The following is an 18,648-nucleotide window of genomic DNA, read 5'->3' as shown; positions in this document are numbered from 1 at the left end:
TGCCAAGGTATACCAGCTACTTCCATGTCATAAAGGCTTGGTCATGTCTCTTGACCAAGCAATGAGCTGGTGCCCTGACAGCAGGCATGCATGTGGCTTCATACTTTGTGGGTCAGTGCAGGATTACATGAAACCCCAGTGGTTTGGCAACAAGGCTTGCTGGTCATTCTTTGAGGATGTCTTGAAGATCCCAATCAAAGAGCTTGTTCTCACCCTCAAAGCTTGGGTTGTGAGTGGTGCTGCACAGGTACAGCAGAGAAGGTGCAGAGTTGAGTTAACAAGCACAAGTCTGTGATATGCTTGATGCTAGACAAGTGCTTGCATGCATCTTGAGTGACTCCACTTCTTGTGTCATGACTCATGAGTGTACAGAGAAGGTAATGAGCAACCAAGAAGCACAAATGGCATATGCTCATTTCTTGCAAGATGTTGAAGACAAGTACCACATCACTCTGGAAGGCTGGCCACTCACTGGGCCACTTGTCAACCCCTCAAATATCAGTAATCTCATGTTGCTTGTGCAGGTCTGCAAGGCACTCATGAATGGTTCATGCCATTTCCAGCCCATGACTGTAGAGGAGCTTGAACAACGAGCTGCTCAGGCTTGTGAGGAGGACACAGAACATGCACACAAATGGACTGAGATGCAAGCAATCACTAGCAAACAGCACAAGGCTCAAAAGAGAAAACAACAGCGTGCAGACATGGAGCAAGAAAATCAGCATGCAGATGTGCAGGACACAAGGGAGAGTGTGCATGCTCTCAAAGAGCCACCTCACCCAAAGTGAGGCCACCCTCAGAAAGTGCAGGGCAAGTTGCTCAATGTTGCACCAGCAGGAAACACAATTCACATGCCTCTTGTGCCAATTGCAAATATAGTGGCAAGCACTCAAGCTTCTACAGGTCCTCAATGGTGGTCTACCCCTGCTGGCAATGGCATTGCTGGCATGCCTCTGATGCTTGTGAGCCAGCAGCAACCAGGCTGGTACTTCCCAGCACCACAAGTGGCAGGCATGACAATGCACAACACATATATAGTTATGGACAGACATAATATACAAGCACCATGTATCTAGTTGCAAGAAATTATCCAATCAAGGTGTGCTAGGGGCTTGGGACAAGCGCTTGCTCTGTGCCAGCAGCAGCAATGCATCAGCCCCCTCCTCTCAAAGCTTGTCCAAGTGCTTGCAGGCACAATACTGCTTCAACCACTCCAATGATGCACACTTCTTGTGTTGCTGGTTGAGCTGTTGCCAAGCATTGTACTCACAATGATAGTCACATCTCTCATGCTGGTGACTAGAGCAGATGAGCTGGAAGCTTGTGCAGGGAGTCTTGACTGACATACCTTCTGAGCCAGTGCTTTCTTGCCTTGCTGGGCCCTTTGCACAGTGGCTTGTTGGCCATGTCCAACGTGTAGGCACTCATAGGAGTTGGATGTGCCATGTGGTTGTCTGCCATGCTAGGATCAGTATATTCCGAAATGACCACTAGCAGGCTCTTGGAGTGGTCATGTGTTGTGGGCTGTGGCAAGCAAGGGCTTTATGCTTGCCACAAGGAAGGGAGGCGGTTGCTTACATGACACCGGTTAGTAATAGCAACCAATTATCTCTGGAACAAGCTGAATTTTGGGGTCCTCTGCACAGAGCACAAATCTGTGATGGGTCATCTGAGGAGAGGTATTTCCTCTGATGCCCCGTTTTTGGAAACAAAATACCTGTTATGCCCCTCTGGATGCATTTTCCCCAAATGCCCCATCTTCTTCAAGGGATCATGGTGTTAGCAGCTGAAGAGAAGCCTGGAGAAGCCCACCTAAAATCCCTGAAGTGTGAAAGGGTAGCTCAGGGGTCTGATTTATAAGCATGCTCATTTATCTGAGAATACACTCTGTGAAAAATCAAAAGAAGTCTCTCTAGATGTCTTATTATTTATATCTACTGATTTTTTTCTTTGATTTTCTTTGTTTTGTAATTTTCTAAGTGAATTAAGAATTAACTCTGGTCAAGCAGAGGCCAGGACCCCTAGGTGACCCATTTTCCCCTTTGGGGATTTCAGCACAGCTTCTAAGCTACTAATGCCGTGATCCCTTGAAGAAGAGGGCATCAGGGTAAAATGCGTCCGGAGGGGCATAACAGGTATTTTGTTTCCAAAAACGGGGCATCGGAGGAAATACCTCCATCTGAGGAATTACCTTGGCACAGGCAATACTGTAGCGCAGCATGAGTTCAGACGGTCCGAGGGTGAGCAATTTGCACCCTTTCTTCTGTACTCTCACACTACACTCCATGTATTACTACTAGTTAGTAATACATCTGTTTAGTGTATACAATGAGTGCAAAAGGGCATCCTGATTCTGGCACCGCAAAAACATATGTCATACAATCACTTTTCCCTGTACAACTGGTGGTCAGCATCCGAATCTCGTCGCCCAGAGTTGTGGACAAGTGGGTATGTCACAATTCCCACCTCGTTCTAGCCGTCTTGAATATCCCCAAAACACGGTCTTGACGGACTTCAGATAATCTAAATACACTGAGATGCCTGTATGGCCCCTCTTCAGGAAGCGATGCACGATCTGCTCGACAGGCAACTTCCCATCGCTGTCCCAATAGAAATCGTTTATGGATTAGCAGCGAACGCGTTGGATGCCGAGCCCGTGGCGGGAATATTCAGCGCTAATTATAAAGGCCGGCCAGCTGACAAATCGCTGATCGTAGTCTCATCTTTAACCCATGCTGTACTCTCTCCTCCCAGAGTCATTCAAGCTCCCGCAAACCTACGACAAGCTGATCAGTACATTATGCCCGGGCCTGATTACCCTCCTCTTCGCAAGATCATTCAATATCCCCGATATCTGCACAACAAACCAGCCTACAGCAACGCTCCGGCTGCCCTCGCAACGCATCGCTCGGGCAGCGCTCTCCCTCTCGCACACTGGACTAGGTTTCCGACGACTGGGCTTGAGCGGGCGTTACACAAGCATATGAAAAACGCATACACAGCAGCGGTCTCGATAGACGCGCGCTGTAGTTCAATTTATTCGATCTCAACAAAACCAGAACATGAAGGAAGCAGAGTGCACCAGGAGGCTATTCTCATACTATACGCCCGTGCCTCAAACCGCATTACCTCCGTCGGCGGTCTCCTCGGGCAAGCATAGCAAGTCAAGGAGGCAGTTCTAAGCGAGCGCGGCGATCGCGTTGCTAATGTCGCTGTCGAGCAGTTCCTGGCCTTCCTTGACCATTTGAGCCTGGCAGGGAAGCGCCTGGAGTGCCACGTTTCCCAATGTCTAGCGAGCTGTGAGGTGACGTCACGTCGAACGCGAAGAGGATACTCACATCGACCGAAGGTAGGATCACTTCCAACTCTTGTTGGATCGGGGCGGCGCTGCTGGAGGACACGAATACGGGAGCCTCGGAGATGAGTGCCTGGAACGCGCCGTGGAACGCGACCGCCAACTATTTCCCGGGGTTCAGCGTACAGTCCTCAGAAGAGGCAGATCTTTACCCTGTTCAATGCGTCACCGATCTCCGTGCAGGCTGGGTCGGGGAAGACGACACCGTTCAAGCCCCCGGCACCCTGCTCCACCTCCGCGCTCAGAAGAGTGAGAGTGGAGGTGACGTTCTTGCAACGTGGTCAAGTGACATTCGTATGCGCGTGGGAAGAGAGTCACCTGAGAGAGAGCCGACACCTGGGCGGGGGTGCTGAGGCCCGAAGCCGTCTCGATGGTCTGTTCGAGACCGTTCGCCTGGGCCGCGAGCGCCTGGAGGGCTGCAACGATCGTCGAGGGATCGACTCCTTGGCGCCCGGCAAGGTCTTTAACTACGAGGCTGATGGGGACGACACCAGCGACGGCGAAAGATGCGGCCATGAAGGGGAGCAGGGTGCGAAGGAACTGCATGATGGATTGTCGAGGTTGAGATTGTTGGGCGCTGCTGACCTTGGTAGCAAGAGGGGACTTGTTGGATGAGAGCTGTTGCTGTTCAGGCAGGTTTATATATACCTCTGAGCTGCCTCTTTACTCAACAATTGTTTATACAGACATCCGGCGAACGTGCATCCAGCCACCACCTAGCCATAGAAAGGGGCCGGCGATGCCTAAGCGACAGAAAGGCAATCAGAAAGTGATTTCCCACAGGACACCATGCTTCTTGGGCAATCATCGCAGATGAATGAACCCCGAGAGACCATGTATGCCCCTCTTTGAGGCTTACCGAGGGATCGACAAGGTCTCCGCCGTACTCGGAGGACAGAAATACCACTTATGGGCAATAATACATCTTCAACATCAGCCTTGAGATTTGCTGAGGTGCATCTCAACTCTGAATCATGACAAAACCATGAAGACCTCGGTCATCCGGTTCGGTCACAGTCAAGTTACATGGCCATGACCAGAGCAACCTGGGAGATGATGACCGCGAAGAACCGGCCATGACTGGTCACAATAAGGTGGTCATGGCAGTGAATGTATTGCACTCATTGATTACCGTGCGCGACGTCTAGCAGCTCCACAGAGACATATATGGGAGTTGATGAACCTTCGAGTTACACGAGCAACAATAGAGCGGAGAACCTTGACCCCAGTTGCGCCAGAGAGATGCGCGGACTCCAAATTGAGTTTGCTCCACTCGCTTTGAAGTTCTGCAGTTTATCCAAGCTGCCTATTGTCAACAAATCCCAAGTAAGCAACACGGAGAGCTCCGAAATGTCCGACTAAGGCAGCGTGATGCGGCGATCGGGGAGGAAGACTCTGAGGCAGGAGAAGCTGAGATCGTCCTCGAGGAGACATGATATGACAATACTATACCTGGACCGGTTCAGACTGGGTAAAAAACGGATAATTGACCTGATCACGACCATGACCGTGACCATGACCAATGACAATGACAAGGACCGGACCTGACCACGGCACCACGGCCATCTTGTAATTTCGATGCAAGTATGCAGCTGCTGAGGAACCAAAGAAGGGAATGCAGGTAGAGAGCCTGAAACAGAGGCAAGGACGCGAGTTTTGCTCTGTCGCGTGGTGGTCGAGATGAAAATACCCTCGAGGAGCAAACGAAGATAATGGCACGAGTCTCATCTGGACGAAAGCTCCCGGTGTGAGTCTCAGGCACGGGAAGAACCCGATGGAGTAGGCCTCGCCCTGATCGAGAGGGTACCGAACGCGCCTCAGATCGAGTGTATTGGATGAAGAATATTAATTAATGAAATTTCCCAGTAAGTCAAGTACTGCAGATTGGAGAGAGCTCGGCAACAGAGTACTCTTGCTCAGAAGACGTTTCAGCGCGTTTAGATTATCTGAGTCGGTTAGGGTCGACACCGCTTAGACATGAGGCGCACGGTTGCAAGAGTTCGGACGGCCAGAGTGTGAGCAATTTTTGCGTTCTTGTTCGCCGCAGTTGCGGTGTGATCCTGACCCCAGTGTGGGGTCAGTAAGGGTGAGCAGGCGCCGAGAGGGGCGCGGCGACGATTCCGTTTTGGGTACACACCCCCTTCGGGCGTCATATTCCTGACGCCGGGGTCGCAGAAACGTGTGTCGCCCTGCTATTGAGTGTCATACAATCACTTTTCCCTGTACAACTGGCGGTCAGCATGCAAGCCTCGCCCCAGGGGTGTGCAAGAGTGGGAATTTCAGAATTCCCACCTCAGCCGGCTTGAATATCTCTAAAACACGGTCTGGAGGGAATTTAGATGATCTAAATACACTGATCAGAGACGCCTGTATGGCCGCTCTGCAGGAAGCGACGCACGACGCACGATCTGCTCGACAGGCAAGTTCCCCTCGTTGTCCCAATAGAAATCGTCTATGGATTGGCAGCGAACGCGTTGCGCGCTGAGCCCGTGGCGCGACTATTCAGCGCTAAAGGCCGGCCAGCTGACAACCCGCTATTAATGATACACATGTCTCATCATTACCGATGCTGTACTCTCTCCTCCCAGCGTCATTCAAGCTCCCACAAACCTACGACAAGCTCATCCGTGCGTTCTGGCCGGGCCTGCTTACCCTCGTTTAGGCAAGATCGTTCAAGATCCCCGACATCTGCACAGCAAACAGTAGCCATTCGGATGCCCTCGCATCCCACCACTTGAGCATTCCTCTCCCTCTCGCACACTCCCATGGGTTTCCGACCGCCGGGCTTAAGTTGGTATTACAGAGCATACATGATACATACAACGGCGGTCTGGATAGACGCGCGCTGTAGTTCAATTCATTCGATCTCAGCAAACGCAGAACATGAACGAAACAGAGTACACCAGGAGGCTAATCTCATACTATGCACATGCATCAGACCGCATCACCTCCATCGGCGGTCTCCTCGGGCAGGTCAGTAAGGAAGTAGCTCTAGGAGAGCTCGGTGATTGCGCTGCTGCAGTCGCTGTTGAGCACAGCCTGGCCTGCCTGAATAGCGAGGGTCTGACAAGGGACTATCTGGATCACGGCGTTTGCCAATGACTTGCGAGCTGTGAGGTGATATCACGTCGAAGGCGAAGAGGGTACTCACATTAATCGATGGTTGGATCACTTCCAACTCTTGTGCGATCGGGGCGGCGCAGTCCCAGAACACGAATATGAAAGCGCGCAAGATGAGTGCCTGGAGCGTGTCGTGGAGCACCAACGCGCACTATTTCCCAGGTTTCATCGTACGATCCTCAGAAGAGGAAGATCTTTACCTGGGTTCCTGCGTCACCGATGGTCTGGCAGGATATTGAGTCGTTGAAGACACTACCGCTCATACCTATGACATCCTCGTTCACCGCCGTGTTTATCGCATTCAAAGAGGAGATGATGGTCTTTTGATATGGTCAACTGACATATGTATGCGCATGGGAAGAGAGTCACCTGAGAGACTGTGTTCACCTCGTTGTAGGAACTGATTAACGAAACCGAGTTGATCGTCTGTTGGAGACTGCTCGCCTGGGCCGTGAGCGCCTGGATGATTGTAACGACCGTCGAGGCATTGACTCCCTGGGTCCCGGCGAGGTCCTTAGCGTCGAGGTCGGTATGGTCGAAGGGGAGGACAGCAGCGGCAGCGAAAGATGCGGCCAAAACGGGGAGCAGAGTGCGAAGGAAATGCATGATGGATCGTCGAGGATGGTGTCGTTTTGCGCTGCAGACCTTGGTAGCAAGAGGGAGTTGTTAGATGAGAGCCGTTGCCATTCAGACAGCTTTATACATGCCTATGAGCTGCCTCTTTACTTCATGGTTGTCTACACCGATATTCGGGGAAAGTATACCGCTGATGTACTCTTCTGCGCATCGAGCCACATAGCCATATCAAGCAGCTTTCCATCCCAAACAAGCAGTCAAAAAGTGATTTCCTGCAATGCGCCATGCTTCTCGGGCGATCATCGCCAATTCCTGAACCCCGAGGTACCATGTACGCCCCTGTCGACATGTCAGCTGGCGAGGTTTACGGAGGGATAGACAAGTCCCCCCTCCCCCTTGATCGGATGACAGAGGGTGCATCAGCAACAAGGTATGCAGCGGGTGAAAGGCCAAAAAAGAAAGGAAAGCAGGTAGAGAGTTTAGAAAGACGCAAGCGTGTGAGTTGTTCTGAAGCGTGGTCGTCCAAATTGCTCCTCGAGGAGCGAACGAAGAACCTGGTTTCTATAGTAGCACGAGTCTCTTCTGAACGAAAGCTCCCGATGTCCCGCCGTTTAAGAACCTGATGGGACGGACTCGACCCCACCTCCCCCCGATCGAGATGGTACTGAACGTGCCTCCGATCGAGCGTCTTGGACGAAAGAGTCAAGTTTCCCAGATAGGCAAGCACTGGAGATGGGAGCCTGTGTGCTGTGAGACGTGGAGATCGAGAAGAGAGGGATCGAATCAGGAAATCATGAATCCATAAGAGCCCTCATAACGTGAGACTGAGCTGGGACACAAAGCACGTTCGATCACGTTGAAGGATAATGGGAATCAGTGACCATACGCGAGTGCTGAGGAAATTTGCATGATCTTGAGGTGCTGTTGCCTGGAGAATTCGAGCAACGCCGATCAGCACGACAGGACAAAAGAACGTTTTGGAGACACGTTGCGGTTGTTTGTTAGTTATAAAAAGGCTCAGCATGCTGACTATGTTGTGAGATAAAACACAAAGTCCTGGTATATGCTGACTGACCTGTCAAAAGCTTAAGGTGACAATGTCATGTTGACCGAGTCTTCAGGAAGCGTTATTCCAGGAGCCTCGTACTGGATCATTTGCCATGTCATCGGAAGCGAAGATTTTCCGTCTTACAAGTTGAGCCCTCGGCGCGAACTACAGTATTGTCGTCAAGATAATTGTGAAAGCAGCGTGGGTCTAGCCATCGAATCGATAAGTAACGGTGACATTGTACCCTTGGGGCGAAAGGGAAGAGGGAAAAGGGAATAGGGACATTCGGCTCCGATCGGATCCCCTGCTGTTCCGCCCATCATCCGCGGCCGTTTCTTCTCCCATAGCGCTGCTCTCGTCTGAAGGTGACCTCGCAAACGCACTGCAGTGCACACCTCGAACGTACCTACATCTAAGCCTTTAGATGACGGGATTACTCATTACCCAAAGCATATAGTCAACGGCAACATACAGTCAGCTCCAAAGCTTCGTCAGGTCAACGGGGCCGTCATCTGATAACAGCGCTTTCTCATCGAATCTCCCCTACCTTTCCCAGGGGACCTCATCCTAACCTTCTTGATTACTTTGATAGACACTGCAGGGACCGAAGATTCTTACAGGACCGCGTGACGTGCGGGGGAGCGAACAGAACGCGAATAGTTGCCATGAGGGTCTGCCGGCGTTGTACAGTACTTGCAGCTTCAGAGCCCTTGATGACTTGAGTTCTCGACAACCGCCTCTACGGCACCGGCACTGGGTTGGTTTGCGTGAAATATGCTCCAATCAGAATCTCAGAAGATGACCCGGCAGTTGGGACTGCCGGCCGCGGCACTACTCCACAGGAGAAGAAGAAGTATCCCGAATCGCCCCTTGACAGGCACATATGGTATTCGTGACCTAACTATACTTGGTAATGTCCCATACGTTTGTTGGTACACTGTACTCTGAGGTTCTTTTGTAGTGCGGCTATTACGTCGAACCTTCCTTGAGCTGTGCCTGGGTCGGATCAACTGTCTCGTGCTGCTGCCTCCTCCGTTTTGCCAACAGGGGCTCCGGAGATCCCATCCTCTGCGTTCCGATCTCTGCTCGTAACTATCAGAAGCCTTCAATACTGGGATTCTGTGGCGTTCTGTTGCTCTGCGGGCATTCGTCGTTCTTCCAGAGCTCCACAAATGACAAATGTCGCCACATGGCACCGTGCTCCTTATGCGCGTCCACTTCCCCGGAGCAAAACAATCAAACGATGCCGCCATCTACGGAATATGTCGTCCCTCATTCAGCACCAATATCTCGCTGCTCAACTGCTCTGTAATGTCCGGCAATTCAGGAGGTTGAGATAAAAGACAGGGCTACATATCCGGATTCAGCCTCAGCCGGAACAAACACCTCTGTACTCGTTCCAACATGTCCGCCGCACCCCTTGCTGTCGTAGCTCCCTGGAACGTAACTGAGCACGATCAGGTAAAATGGCTTCAGTCTGCCCTGAGCAAAACCTTGCTGACATCTCCACAGGCAATCAAGGACCATCTCGACAAGGTTGATATCAAGTTCGGGCCTTTGGTCTGCCAAATCGCTTTCGACTACCTCAACATTGGCAGCTTTTCAGCACACGGCGTCCTCGTCCTCCAGATAGAAAGCTGGGATGGGCTTCACTACGTCACCCTTCCGCTGAAAGACGGTGATCAAGTGAAGCGGGTGCATAATACAGGCTTCCAGTTGCTTGGCAATCACGACTTTTCAGAGCTGGACAACAAACTTGTCCATTTCAAGATCGCAAGCGGAGCAAAGCCTGACGATGCAAAGAACTGCGTTGTGGCTTTCTACACCACCTCAATTACGGGCGACATAGAATATCTTGCGACTGTCACCTTGACGAATGGGCAGCACACTTGGCTGGGATCGAGGGGCTACTGTACCTTCTTGTATGCCCATTCATTCTTCCATATACCAGACTATTGATGGGGCTCTTGTAGCACGTAGCCGTATCGATGCTGAAACGCGCTCGCGTCATAGTTACTACCTAGCTCAACCTAGCATTTGCTCTCTCGTAATTCTGTGTCTCGTTTGACGTGGTTCGTTCCCTTTCGGCGTGCCGTACCCATGTCCAATCATTAAACACAAGAGTATATCATTCTGGGGGCATTGAGCACAACGGATTGTCATTACCCATGGATCGCCCCATGACCCTGTACTGTAAAAACCTATGTTCACACACCGCCCATCTTACAAAAGGTTTGATGGAACGGGTATCCCCCATATTCCAGCCTTGGCATCATGGGTCCATCAGCTATTCCGCCCTCCCATGACCAACAAATCAAGATCGGGCCACATGACACTGCACTTCCGGTTCCATTTCGAGAAACCAGGAAGGACGATACAGAAACGTTGCTGATGGGCTCCTGAAGAACAATCAAAGATGGAAAGGACCGCTCCAATGGTGTGGGAGAACCCTTTGGGTGCTGATTACGGTGCCACTTGATACCCAATATAGTAACTGATGTTTGGATTGAAGGTATTTACCCGAATACGAGGCGAGTACTGTCCTATGCTTGTTGTTGAGCAACAAAAGGCAGGAAAGATAATGACATAGTAAACACTGCGGTAGAAGCTGCCTTGGACGAATGTTCGAGCTGGAGCATCACGAGACCATAGTTACTGCAATCCAGAAGCGCATGCTTGCTCCCTAACACCGGTGGGATGGTAGGTCTCCTCCGGTTTCAAGGCACCGAGTGTTTGGAGCTGTTCTTGCTTTGGATCAGCTGAAGCACGGAGGTTTGAAAACACCGGAGCTCCACAGTAGGCCATTGTGGAATCGTTGATCGCTGGCCACAAGTGGGTATTCCTGCGAGAGTGAGACATGTTTGTTGTACAACGTATAAAAGCTTCATACCTGGAGTCATTGGTCAACAGCAGAGTCATACATCCACCTCAAGCAGCTCAATTCCTTTCTGTCCACATCGATTAACATGTCCGTCGCCGTCGCCCCAACTCAATCTGGCCAGGTCACCACCCCCTGGGAGCACGACACTGTATGACGGTGCTTTGGCATGATCGTTCCTGCTGCTGACTGACCACCGTGCAGGCTCTCAAGGAGTATCTCAACCGGATCTCCCTCAACAGCGCACCGATGACGACCTACGTCTCTTTCGAGTACTTGACCATCCTTGGCTCCAACATGGTCGGGTCTCTTGTGCTCCAGTCCCAGGACGCTTCTGGCGTTTTTCACTACGCTGTTCTTCCCCTCGCAAAAGGGGACACGGCAACAAACGTGGCCAACACCGGCTTGGTCTTTATGGATGGCCAGGACTTCACGAAGTTGGATAACCAGATTGTGGATTTCAAGATCGCCAGCGGCACGGGAGGTACCGCTCCTTCCTCTTGTGTGGTCTCGTTCTTCGGTAATGGCAACATCGCCACGCTCACTCTTACGAATGGTCAGCTCGGCTGGATGGGTGCCTCGGGCAAGTGCACGTTCTTGTGAGCGCCCAATAACAACATTAGTACGAAAATAGGCTGACCATCAACGTGTTTGTAGCCAAACCCCGGCCCCCCCGGGGTCTGCCCCAAAGCCCAAGGCAGTGTAAGGGCTTTAAATAGCTCAAAGCGGGCTCGGTCATCCGGATTTGGAGGGAAGAGAAGGGGCCACACTCGTTTCTTGAGCTTGACATCACCGACAAGTTCCTCCTCCCAGATTACCGTAGAGGGCGTCTTCAACAGGCGTGCCGTTTGAACCTAGTACCAGAAATATGAGAGCTGTACGTTTGATGTTGAAATTACATTCATTTTCCCTTGCATGTTTGCTGCACGTAAATGTCGAAATCAAACGGACAAGCCAGTGTGTGCCGTAGGAACTGCCTGTGATCATTTCAACTGGAAACATTGGTGGGGAGCTCCTCCATAATTTGGGAGACAGTGCGTGTTGAACAGATCAATTACAGATTTCAAAGAAAGATATTTCATTTGAGAGACTGAACCATGAGTTCAATGGTGTCAAAGATCTCTAGCAATGACGGTGTGAACCAATGGAGCATGAATCGAGAAGTTGTAGGGTGGAGTGGCGGTGTTGCTGTGGTTGAAAACTGTACAGCACATCCCTTCAGGGTCACTCTTCATTCCTGCAGCACTCTCCTCCTCCATAGTCGTTATCCCCACCCTCTCATATCTAAAATATCAGCATGAGGTATGTTTTTTTTTTCATAATGAAGAAGGGAATCGGCGCTTATAGTGTGTATTCAGCTCCAAGCTCTCAGTGCCAAGCGTGCGAAGCAGTGTCCGTGACCTCCTTGCGGAGGCGAACGGCGAGAAGAAGCGCAAGTTCGTCGAGACGATCGAGCTCCAAATTGGACTCAAGAACTACGACACCCAGCGTGATAAGCGGTTCTCGGGCACTGTCAAGCTGCCTAATGTTCCCCGTCCGCGTATGAGCATCTGCATTCTTGCTGATGCCGCCGACATCGATCGCGCGAAGCAGATCGAGCTCGAGTACATGAGCGTTGACGATCTTAAGAAGTGCGCATCCATCTATCCTCATACATACGCTAATCAGTCATGTAGGTTGAACAAGAACAAGAAGTTGGTGAAGAAGCTCGCTAAGAAGTACGACGCCTTCTTGTCGTCCGAGGCTCTGATCAAGCAGATCCCCCGTCTGCTCGGCCCCGGTCTGTCCAAGGCTGGCAAGTTCCCCACGCCCATCTCGCACGCAGAGGATCTCGCGGGCAAGTGCAGCGAGGTGCGCTCGACTATCAAGTTCCAGCTCAAGAAGGTGCTTTGCCTCGGTGTTGCCGTCGGCCACGTCGAGATGACCGAGGACCAAGTCCTGGGCAATGTCATGCTCAGTGCGTCTCCTTTGATCGTTTCATGGAGATCTATTGACATCAAATAGGCATCAACTTCCTCGTCTCCTTGCTCAAGAAGAACTGGCAGAACGTCAAGTCGCTCAACCTGAAGACGACGATGGGTCACCCCATCCGTCTCTACTAAGCAGTGCGCATTCATTGCAGCTATTCGCTGTGCAATTGCTGGCCCGGGGAGAAAGGAAAGGATCGTAATGCAAATCATGGGCTTCGCACGCTTAGACCAACGGGTGCCAGTGGGGTGACTGATTGGGAGCTGATACGATTTCTTTTCTTTTCTTCCTCTAGCTCTCTGGTTGTACTGTATAACTGCAACGTGTTAATGGGATGCCTATACCTAAAACGTGCTGTGTACTGAACTGAGTAGACAATCTTCGTTCATATGGAGTTTATTGGGTATTATGGCGCATTGCTATTATGTACACATGTGAGAACATGAGCTGGGTGGGAATAGGAAATGAAAGAGAGGTATCGTTGCGAACCAGCACGCATTAGGGGGGCACAAACAGACAAAAACAGAACATGGTCGAGAAAAAAATAAGTATAGGTCTTCGTCGAGCAGGGACACTTGCCACCGCTTCCCTTCTACACAAACTGCCGAACCACCATCGAACTGAATCGTTTGCTAAACCAAGTCAGAATGAGCTACGCCTCCCCAAGCGCACCTTCCCTTCCCCTTCCTCGTCTGAACAGAAACTCTAACGGGCGCCTCCTACCACTCTCACTTTCCCTTCTCCCGCTCCCTTCACCCGTCATTCCGGCCCCGTACCCAGCTTGAGCCAGGCTATGTGCCGGCCAAACAAGCCTCTCCTCACCTGAAGTCGTTTCGTCTTCTGCTTCAGGTGGGCCTGCTTCACCGGCTTCGGCCATATCGAGGTCTGGCGTTCCAACTGGGTGCGCGCTCGCCTGGTTCGGAGCTGCAGGAAGGGGCGCAGGTATGGGAGAAGGAGTGAAGCTCTCCGTTTGAGGGGTAGGGGCCAGACTTGTCGCCGCGCTGGATACTGCCGTAGAGGGGGGTGGGTAATGCGGCTGAGGTGAGGGGAGCCCATGGAAGCCCATTGCGCCGGCAGACTCTGAGACTGCAGGACGGCGCTGCGTCGGTTCGCCCCCTGGATAGGCCATAGGCAAGCTGCTGCTCCCCGCCTCGCTGATGGAGCTCAGCGAAGCATATGGGAAATCGAGCATGCTCGGGTCTGTCTGACCGAAAGTGTAGCGGGGGACACTTCGGGGCTGGGAAGGGCCTGGTTGTCCTTGTTGGGCAGCGTAGGCAGACGGCCCTAGGGGGCTCTGTCGTTGGCGCTCCTGAGGGTAGGCATGTCCTGTCGTATGCCCATTCGCTGAGGGGGAGGACCGACGTCTTTGTAGAGTATCCTGACCCGCAGCTCTCGTATGGCCATGCCCAGCTGTCCGTATATGCCCCTGCCTCCGCCCTATGGCAACATCGACATCCCCGCCATTCCCCTCCTCCCCATCTCCGTCCCCGTCCCCATCCAAGTCCATATCGTCCATGTCCAGGTCCTCCCCTCCCCGAGTACCGAAAACGATCCCCAAGCTCAGTCCTTCAAGTTGGGGGATGGGCGTCCCATCTCCTTCTGGCGGCTCCACTCCCTCTGTTCCTGACGCTAAGGGGGGTACAGCACCCTCCTCTGGGGGAGGCGTGGTACTCGCATCGCTATCACCACGTTCTCCGCCCGGTAAGAAGGGGAAGGGTGTACTAGCGATACTCGCCAGATACCGCCTAAGCTCAGTGACACCTTTCCCTGAATAGACGCAAAACGTGCGCTGCTGGACATCGCTGAACTCCCTCGGAGGAGAGCGGCAGAACTGCTGTAGCTCTGGGCGGCGGAATGCGGGGACCCCGGTGAGGGAGAGATGGGTCAGATGATGTAGTCTCTGAAGGAGGTAGTGCACTGCTTGCACAGAGATGGACTCGCAGTAGCTGAGATGGATGCGCTCGAGCGTATGATGCCTGTCGCTCAAGGCGAAGAGGGCGTTATCCGTCAAATTCGTTACGCGAACCAGGCCAACGCGCCGCAGTTTGGGCAGAGCAGCGAGCTCGAAGACGCTCATGTCTGTCAGCTGGGTACAGCAGGCTAGGTCGATGTACCGCAGCCGTGTGCAGGAAGCGGCCAGCGTGCGGATACTCCGGTCGGTGAGGTGGACGACATGCCCCATGTGGAGGTAGTGGAGATGCTTTCCCAGTCGGGTGATGGGCTGGATGCAGTCTTCTGTCAGGCTGACGCATTTGGCTAGGACGAGGGAACGGATGCGCAGGCTGTTGGAGGTGAGTCGGTCGAGCGCGGTGTCGGTTATCCCTGTACAGGAAGTGAGGTCCACTGTGCGGAGATGGTCGAATGCCACGCCTTGGGGGAGGAAGTACTGCGCTGCGTTAAGCGCTTGGGACCAGGAGAATGCCAGCGGGGCGGGGTGCGGCAGGGGAGGGAGAGGGAAACCAGTGTCGGAGATTTGTAGGCAGCCGCCCAACCTCAGCTCACGGAGCTGGACAGAATGGAGGAAGAGCGCGCGCGGAGTCGCGTCCTGCACTCCGACACAGCCGTTCAGGTCGAATTCTATCAGCAAGGGAGAAGCAGCGACGAGCGCTGCGAACGCGCGGTCCTGTACTTCTATCAGACCGCCGAGCTTGACCCGCCGTAGGGAATGCATGTGCGCTGCGATGGCGAGGATGGCGTCGTCTGTGAGCTTTGTGCATCCACTGAGGTTGAGCCCCTGCACTTTCGTGCATGCGGGAGCGATGGCTTCAATAGCAGCGTCATCGATGTTGGACACGTTTGTAAGATCGAGAGCGATGAGGTTCCTCAGTTGGGAGATGACGAGTCCTAGGACGGTCGCGGTGAGGGAAGTGCAGTTGGCTAGGGTGAGCCGTTCGAGTCGCGTACAGCGGGAGAGGCGGGAGAAGATGGTGTCTGTACAATCTGGTCCTAGGAGAGCAAAGTTGATACGCCGCAGGAAGGTGTGGTAGGGGAATGTCAGTGGCCGCTGTGGGGGTGAGCCGGGGCGTGTAGCGGAGAGGACGGTGATGAGCTTGAAGAGTGAGGACACCTTTGTCAGCGCTGGTCTGTGCCATAGCAGTTCTACTGAGCATTGGCACCATGAGCGGGAGACGAGGAGGGCGGCGTGTAGGTCGGTGTGGGAAGGTAGGAACTTGAGGATATGGATGATGAGCTCGTGTGGGAGGTCGTTGGCGGGCGGCACAATAGAGGTATTCCACGGTGGTGTTGGAGGGTTGGAGTGGGCCAGCCTGAGGTCGGGGATGTCGTCTTCCTCGTCGTCGGAGAGAGAGGTGAGTGAGGGTGAACGGTTGGGAGAGGGTGGCTGAAGGGACATGCTTGCTCGTCGTCGGAATGGGGGAGGTCGTCGTCGCGGTGGTCGAGGAGAACGTCCGCAAAGCAGTGTGCGACGACCCTATAAACCGGCTCCGGTCGGCGATAATGACGTTCCAAAAAAAAGTTCATCGAACGAATGTAATAAATAACATTATTAATACAATATAATAGATTCAATACGGTCTAAATCTCCTCTCTTCACGCATCTTGTTCACCTTCTTCTTGTCCTCTTCGAACACCTTTCTCAGCTTGATAAACTCCTCTCTCTTCTTCTCCCTCAGCTGGAATCGGTAAAAGTCAGGTACGACCCCGGCAGCCCTCCGAGCCCGTTTCTTCTTCTGCAACTGCTCAGCACCAGCCCGGTGCTGCAGCTCGAAAGACCGGCTGGCGACGCCCACACCTCCAGCAGACGCACGCCCATGCCTCCCACCACGAGTGACGAGTGTGAACCCGTCCGCGTCGACGTGCTCCACTCCAACCTTCTGAGCACGGCGTTTCTCCTCCTCTCGTGTTTCCCACGCAGCAATGTACGCGTCGGCATGTTTTCGTACCATAGGAAGAGAAGGGCGGAGCGCGGCGTGTAAGGCTAAGTAATGCGTTAACCCGAGGGCGAGCGGACGGAGTGGAATCGGAGGGTGGGCTTGGAGGGCGCGTGTCAGGGAGGAGGGGTCGAGGAAGACGACATGTGCAGAGAGGGATGTCGCATGGGGTATGGAGGGTAGAGACGGGAGGGGAGGGATAGATGGTAAGGCGCTTGGTTGAGGCTTCCTGGTCTCCTCCATGTCGTCGTCATCGTCGTCCTCGTCCGCCATAGCTTCTTCGCCCTTGTCTTCTCCATCACTATCCGGATGCAGCTCATCACCTCTCCACACGATGCGCTCCACGACCCCCCACCGGCCCACCACGTCTCTCAGTTCTCTCTCCCCGCACACAGCAGGCAAGTTGACGACAAACAGCGTCCTCCCTGTCGGTAGTCCGCCTTGTGTAGAAGAACCGGAATGGGCACGCAAGTAGCAGTAGTGTGTTGTTTGCGGTAAGTTGGCTACTGAGGGCAAGAGGAGCGGGAGGGAGAAGAAGTCGCCGAATTTTGAGCTACCGGGTTTCGATTTGGAGGACTTGGGCTTGTGCGCTTTTGTGGGTTTTGTAGGCTGGGATGAAGACGCGGCCTTAGAGAAGTCTTCTTTAGATTTGCCTTTTGTATGCATCTTCTGATTGTAGATTGTAATGTGTGAATATGGGTATGTGTGAGGACCTGAGATGCAGAGGTCGAGGAGCAAGAGCAGCAAAGGAGCAGGAGAACACAGGGTCCACCACTAGAAATTTCGAGCACTTGCTTGCACCGCCACTAGCACCGCCACTTATATATAAGCTTCTTAGTGAATTTGGTTTCCTTTTACTGTTGACTACATCTTGTACTCTTACCATCACTCTTGCTACTTGAAAGTTGAAGATGCCAAAACATTACTGTGACTATTGCGATGTGTTCTTGACCCATGATTCTACGTCTGGTGAGTATATTTACATTAGACAGGAGAGAATAGTATAGCTGACACATCTTCTAGTTCGCAAAGCCCACAACTCGGGCAGGAATCATCTCCAGAACGTGAAGGACTATTATGCCTGTGAGTATTTCTAACAAAGTTGTCGTAGAGAAGTACTAACGAATTCAGCACTCGGACATGACAAGGCCCAGGATATTATCGACCAAATCACGAAAGCCTACGAGTCCGGTCTTCCTCCAGGCGGCGCAGGGTTTGGCGTTGGCGCACTCGGCGCAGGGCAGGCGCCTCCTATGGGGTTCCCGCCTGGCATGCCACCTCCGCCGCCGCCGGGTATGGTACCCCCACCTGGGATGTTTGGGATTCCACCCCCACCACCGGGGATGATCCCTCCTGGGGGAGCACCTCCGTTCCCTCCATCGGCGCCGGGGTCGGGACTGAGACCGGCGGGTATGACAGCTGCACCTCCTTTCCCTCCTGGCCCTGGGTTCGCGCCTCAGGGAATGCCGCCATTCCCTCCCTCTGGACCTCCGTTCCCCCCGACTTCTGCACCGAGTTATGGCCCGCCGGCAGATGGCACTCCGAGTGGGGGGGGTATGCACCCTGACAGGATGAGGATGATGCAGGGTCGATGAGCGGATGAGAGGCGATTCAGATTACACTGTATTTTCTTCTGGGTTTTGTAATGCAAATTTTCTGTAACTCTTCAGGTGCAGTGATATCCAAGTAAGATGACCAATAAATCTTAGTAACCCTGTTATAAAAAGTAGGCGAGAATGAGTCACAAGCGCCCATTCGTATGCCGCACGACCCTATGCGGGCTGAGTAACCTCAGTCCCTTTCTCAATCCCTC

General features: G+C 52.9%; 7 protein-coding genes across 7 annotated transcripts in view; 4 read left to right on the top strand and 3 right to left on the bottom strand.

The window, feature by feature from the left end:
* DACRYDRAFT_19695 (uncharacterized protein) overlaps window positions 1-7,309 on the bottom strand; it is a 21,121-nt gene extending 13,812 nt beyond the window's left edge. The window contains exons 1-2 of the mRNA XM_040771620.1: window positions 7,183-7,309; window positions 7,092-7,120 (exon numbers count right to left, since the gene is read on the bottom strand). The gene's annotated coding sequence lies outside the window, so the exon portion shown is untranslated. The remainder of the gene's footprint in view (window positions 1-7,091; window positions 7,121-7,182) is intronic.
* Window positions 7,310-9,503: 2,194 nt separating this feature from the next.
* On the top strand, window positions 9,504-10,058 carry DACRYDRAFT_103566 (uncharacterized protein; the record flags this gene model as incomplete). The annotated part of the gene is made up of 2 exons (XM_040767778.1): window positions 9,504-9,560; window positions 9,612-10,058. The coding sequence occupies 2 exons, from the start codon at window positions 9,504-9,506 to the stop codon at window positions 10,056-10,058; spliced, it is 504 nt and encodes a 167-aa protein (XP_040633515.1).
* Window positions 10,059-10,484: 426 nt separating this feature from the next.
* Window positions 10,485-11,888, top strand: DACRYDRAFT_19694 (uncharacterized protein). The gene is made up of 3 exons (XM_040771619.1): window positions 10,485-10,941; window positions 10,990-11,576; window positions 11,635-11,888. The coding sequence occupies exons 2-3, from the start codon at window positions 11,227-11,229 to the stop codon at window positions 11,681-11,683; spliced, it is 399 nt and encodes a 132-aa protein (XP_040633514.1). The 5' UTR covers window positions 10,485-10,941; window positions 10,990-11,226; the 3' UTR covers window positions 11,684-11,888.
* Window positions 11,889-12,336: 448 nt separating this feature from the next.
* DACRYDRAFT_45041 (60S ribosomal protein I1-a) lies at window positions 12,337-13,079 on the top strand (the record flags this gene model as incomplete). The annotated part of the gene is made up of 3 exons (XM_040774620.1): window positions 12,337-12,608; window positions 12,654-12,934; window positions 12,982-13,079. Coding segments are annotated over 3 exons (651 nt in total), but the record flags the coding sequence as incomplete, so codon positions are not given.
* Window positions 13,080-14,680: 1,601 nt separating this feature from the next.
* DACRYDRAFT_45218 (RNI-like protein) lies at window positions 14,681-16,297 on the bottom strand (the record flags this gene model as incomplete). Its single annotated transcript, XM_040774631.1, has 1 exon — window positions 14,681-16,297. A coding segment is annotated over one exon (1,617 nt), but the record flags the coding sequence as incomplete, so codon positions are not given.
* A 172-nt stretch (window positions 16,298-16,469) lies between these two features.
* On the bottom strand, window positions 16,470-17,535 carry DACRYDRAFT_92542 (uncharacterized protein; the record flags this gene model as incomplete). Its single annotated transcript, XM_040777085.1, has 2 exons — window positions 17,393-17,535; window positions 16,470-17,338 (listed from the first exon to the last, which is right to left on the bottom strand). Exons 1-2 carry the CDS (start codon window positions 17,499-17,501, stop codon window positions 16,470-16,472), a joined length of 978 nt encoding a protein of 325 aa, XP_040633511.1. The 5' UTR covers window positions 17,502-17,535.
* A 176-nt stretch (window positions 17,536-17,711) lies between these two features.
* DACRYDRAFT_19691 (zf-U1-domain-containing protein) lies at window positions 17,712-18,527 on the top strand. Its single transcript, XM_040771618.1, has 3 exons — window positions 17,712-17,804; window positions 17,859-17,918; window positions 17,967-18,527. Exons 1-3 carry the CDS (start codon window positions 17,747-17,749, stop codon window positions 18,428-18,430), a joined length of 582 nt encoding a protein of 193 aa, XP_040633510.1. The 5' UTR covers window positions 17,712-17,746; the 3' UTR covers window positions 18,431-18,527.
* Window positions 18,528-18,648: the final 121 nt, after the last annotated feature.

Source organism: Dacryopinax primogenitus (genome assembly GCF_000292625.1).
Source record: "Dacryopinax primogenitus strain DJM-731 SS1 chromosome Unknown DACRYscaffold_1, whole genome shotgun sequence".
NCBI lineage: Eukaryota > Fungi > Basidiomycota > Dacrymycetes > Dacrymycetales > Dacrymycetaceae > Dacryopinax > Dacryopinax primogenitus.
The sequence above is the reverse complement of the archived record's forward strand: the minus strand, read 5'-3'. Positions and strand labels throughout refer to the sequence as shown.